The 3406-nt window shown below is 49.3% G+C and overlaps 1 protein-coding gene across 1 annotated transcript in view; it reads right to left on the reverse strand.

Annotated features, from left to right (window-relative positions):
* Positions 1-2289: 2289 nt before the first annotated feature.
* Acp5 (acid phosphatase 5, tartrate resistant) overlaps positions 2290-3406 on the reverse strand; it is a 5640-nt gene continuing 4523 nt past the window's right edge. Inside the window, exon 6 of the mRNA XM_005347448.3 lies at positions 2290-2839. Within this exon, the coding sequence (XP_005347505.1) occupies positions 2597-2839 (243 nt within the window). The 3' untranslated portion in view covers positions 2290-2596. The remainder of the gene's footprint in view (positions 2840-3406) is intronic.

A 3406-nucleotide genomic window follows, 5' to 3' on the forward strand; every position in this document is an offset into this window, starting at 1 on the left:
TTCTAGGCAGGGGCTCTACCACTGAGCCACACCCCAGCCCCTCACTGGGGGGTTCTAGGCAGGACTTCTACTGCTGATCCATACCTCCCTGCAATGTTACATGTGGTAGGTTTATGACTTTGCCAAAACTTATCAGAGGGGTTAGTGTAGATCAGTTGGTAAAGTACTTGCACAAAATCCTGGGTTTGATCTGATCCCCAGTAGCTCATAAACTAGGTGTGGTTGGCACAGGCCTATGATCTGTGTTCTTGGAGGAAGCAAAATCTTGAAGGGTGACACGCTACAAATGCACCAAGAACCACAATGCAAATAAAGAAACTTAAATAAAAAACAGACCAGCTGACTAGGGGTGTGGCTCAGGATAGGGTGGGTACGTAGTGTCCTCAAAGCCCTAGCTGGATCCCCAACATACACGCATGCGCACACATACACACAGACACACACACACACACAGACACAGACACACACACAGATACACACACACAGACACACACACAGACACACACACAGACACACACACAGACACACACACACACAGAGACACACACACAGACACACACACACACAGAGACACACACACAGACACACAGACACACACACAGACACACATACACAGAGACACACACACACACAGACACACACACACGCGTGCGCCTTGTAAAACTGCACATTTAATGGGTTTGAATTAAGTATGTGAATTACACTTCAAAAATTAGTTTTGAAGAAAAGGAAGGTAAAACAAAACAGGGTGTGACTCAGTGGGTAAGAAAAACCATATTCCGGTTTGCTTTGATTTTCATAAGAAAATATACGACAGAAACTGGGAGCAGTGACACACACTTCTAGTGATGCTTGAGAGGCCGGGACAAGAGCATGAAGTCTGAGTGAGGCCTAGCTGGGCTCCACAGCCGACAGTGAGACCCTCTGTTTATGGAGGGAGGGGGACAAGGGAGGAAGGGGACAGAGGGAGGAGCAGAATGGATAGGAAATTAGCAGGAAGGGAAGCAGTTTCCTGTCAGGCTAGAGGGAAGGAAAGGGTGGACTTGGAGAGCACAGTTCGTTTTTTAATTTTCTGTTTTACTTTCAAGTTTACTCTGCTTTAAAATTTATTTATTATACTTAATTTATTTTTGTAGAGGGGCATGCGTGTCACGGTGAGTGTGGAGGTCGGAGGACAATCTACAGGAGTCAGGTTTCTCCTTCTGCCACGTGAATCTGGGGATGGAACTCAGGTTACGAGGCTGTGTGCTCATGGATGTTTTTTTTTTTCTTTATTTTTTTTCTTTTATTTATTTATTATGTACACAGTGTTCAGCCTCCATGTATGCCTGCAGGCCAGAAGAGGGCACCAGACCTCATTACAGATGGTTGTGAGCCACCATGTGGTTGCCGGGAATTGAACTCAGGACCTTTGGAGGAGCAGGCAGTGCTCTTAACCACTGAGCCATCTCTCCAGCCCCACTGGCTGCTTCTTAAGCTTAAGGTCAGTTTGGACTTTACTTGGCTCCTTCCTCACAAAAGGACTGGAGCGCTGGCTCGGTGGTGAAGAGGACTTGCTGCTCTTGCAAAGGACCTGGGTTCCTTCCTGACTGCTTTAATCCCAGTTCCAGGGGACCCAACACCCTCTTCTGGCCTTTGTAAACACTTGCAAGAATGTGACACACATACAGACAAGCGGGCACACACATATACACATAATAAAAATAAATAAAATTTAACAATAATAAAAACAAAATAAAAAGTTGGGCAATGGTGATACACTCGGAACACAGAGGCAGGAGGATCTCTGAGTTTGAGGCCAGCCTGGTCTTCAGAGCAAGTTCCAGGGCAGACAGGGCTACACAGAGAAACCCTGTCTTGAAACAAACAGACAAAAAAATTAAATACCGGACTAGAGATGTAACTTAGTAGGTGGAGTGCTAGCCTAGCTTTCACACAGTCCTTCCACAGCACAGGAGGATCCAGAGGTCAAGGTCATTTTGCAGAAGCAAGACTGAGCCCAGCCAGGGCTGTAAGGACCTCGTCTCAGACAAACAACAAGCAGGGAAGTGAGGGAGTACTCAGCTCTAGGTGGTGGTGGAGAATCGCTCGGAAGGGTGGTGGCTATAGAAAGGAACTTGGGAACTTGCTGTGTTCTTCTTTCTGATCGAATAACTGATTGATTCATCCATTCATATATATACATATACATATATATATGTATACATGCTCGGCGGGCTGCACTCACCGAGACTGCACACACACGCATAGTAACCCAGATGACGCATCCATTCGGAGACAAGTGCGGCCTCAACAACCATTCTTTTATTGAACAGCAGTGACAATAAGATGCTTGATTTAGAAGAAACCCTCACTCCTAGAAAGCTCTCCCCCAAAACATCAGGGGTGAGCCTGGCTGTGGGGTGGGGTGAGTCAGTGTGCACATACTTCTTCCATGTATGTAAGCCTCTGTGGTTTTCCTTCCCACTCCACCAGAGCACCAGGGGCCAGAGAAAAGGCTGCTGGTGGGCGAGGTCCTCACAGCACCCACCCGCCATGCGTGCGGAGGCTTCCTGCCTCAGAGCCGTCAGGGGACAAGCGGAACCCTATGGTGCGTTCAGAGTCTGCGCCGCCTGGGCAGGCTGGTCTTGAAGAGTGATTTCCCAGCAGCCTCCACGTAGGTGATGGTCATTTCTTTGGGGCTTATTTCCACATATGTGAAGCCACCCAGGGAGTCCTCAGACCCATAGTGAAAGCGCAGGTAGTTGTTGGGGACCTTGCGTTGGTGTCGCACAGAGGGGTCCATGAAGTTGCCGGCCCCACTCAGCACGTAGCCCACTCCATTTTCATCCTGAAGATACTGAGGGCAAAGGATGCAAGGTTGGTCACTCCAGCCCGACTAGGGGATGACCAGGGGCTTCACCGAGACCTACCCTAAGTGTGGAAATAGGGCTATTCCTGACCACAGAGCAATCTTGAGCAAGAGGTGGATAACCTCTTTGTTTCAGTTTGTTTCAATCTTGAGCAAGAGGTGGATAACCTCTTTGTTTCAGTTTCCCTGTCTGCAGGGGTGCATCAATCCTACTGCACAGGCACACGGGGAGTTACTCTGGCGTTTAAGGAGAGGGGTGTGTGTGTGTGTGTTTCCTGGCAGTGTTGAGGATAAAACCCATGGTTTCCACTGAGTCATACCCTCAGCCCCTCACTGGGGGATTCTAGGCAGGGGCTCTACCACTGAGCCACTTCCCAGTCCCTCACTGGGGGATTCTAGGCAGAGGCTCTACCACTGAGCCACACCCCCAGCCCTCACTGGGAGATTCTAGGCAGAGGCTCTACCACTGAGCCACACCCCAAACCCTCACTGGGGGATTCTAGGCAGGGGCTCTACCACTGAGCCACACCCCAGCCCCTCACTGGGGGATTCTAG

This window comes from Microtus ochrogaster, chromosome 5, assembly GCF_000317375.1.
Source record: "Microtus ochrogaster isolate Prairie Vole_2 chromosome 5, MicOch1.0, whole genome shotgun sequence".
NCBI lineage: Eukaryota > Metazoa > Chordata > Mammalia > Rodentia > Cricetidae > Microtus > Microtus ochrogaster.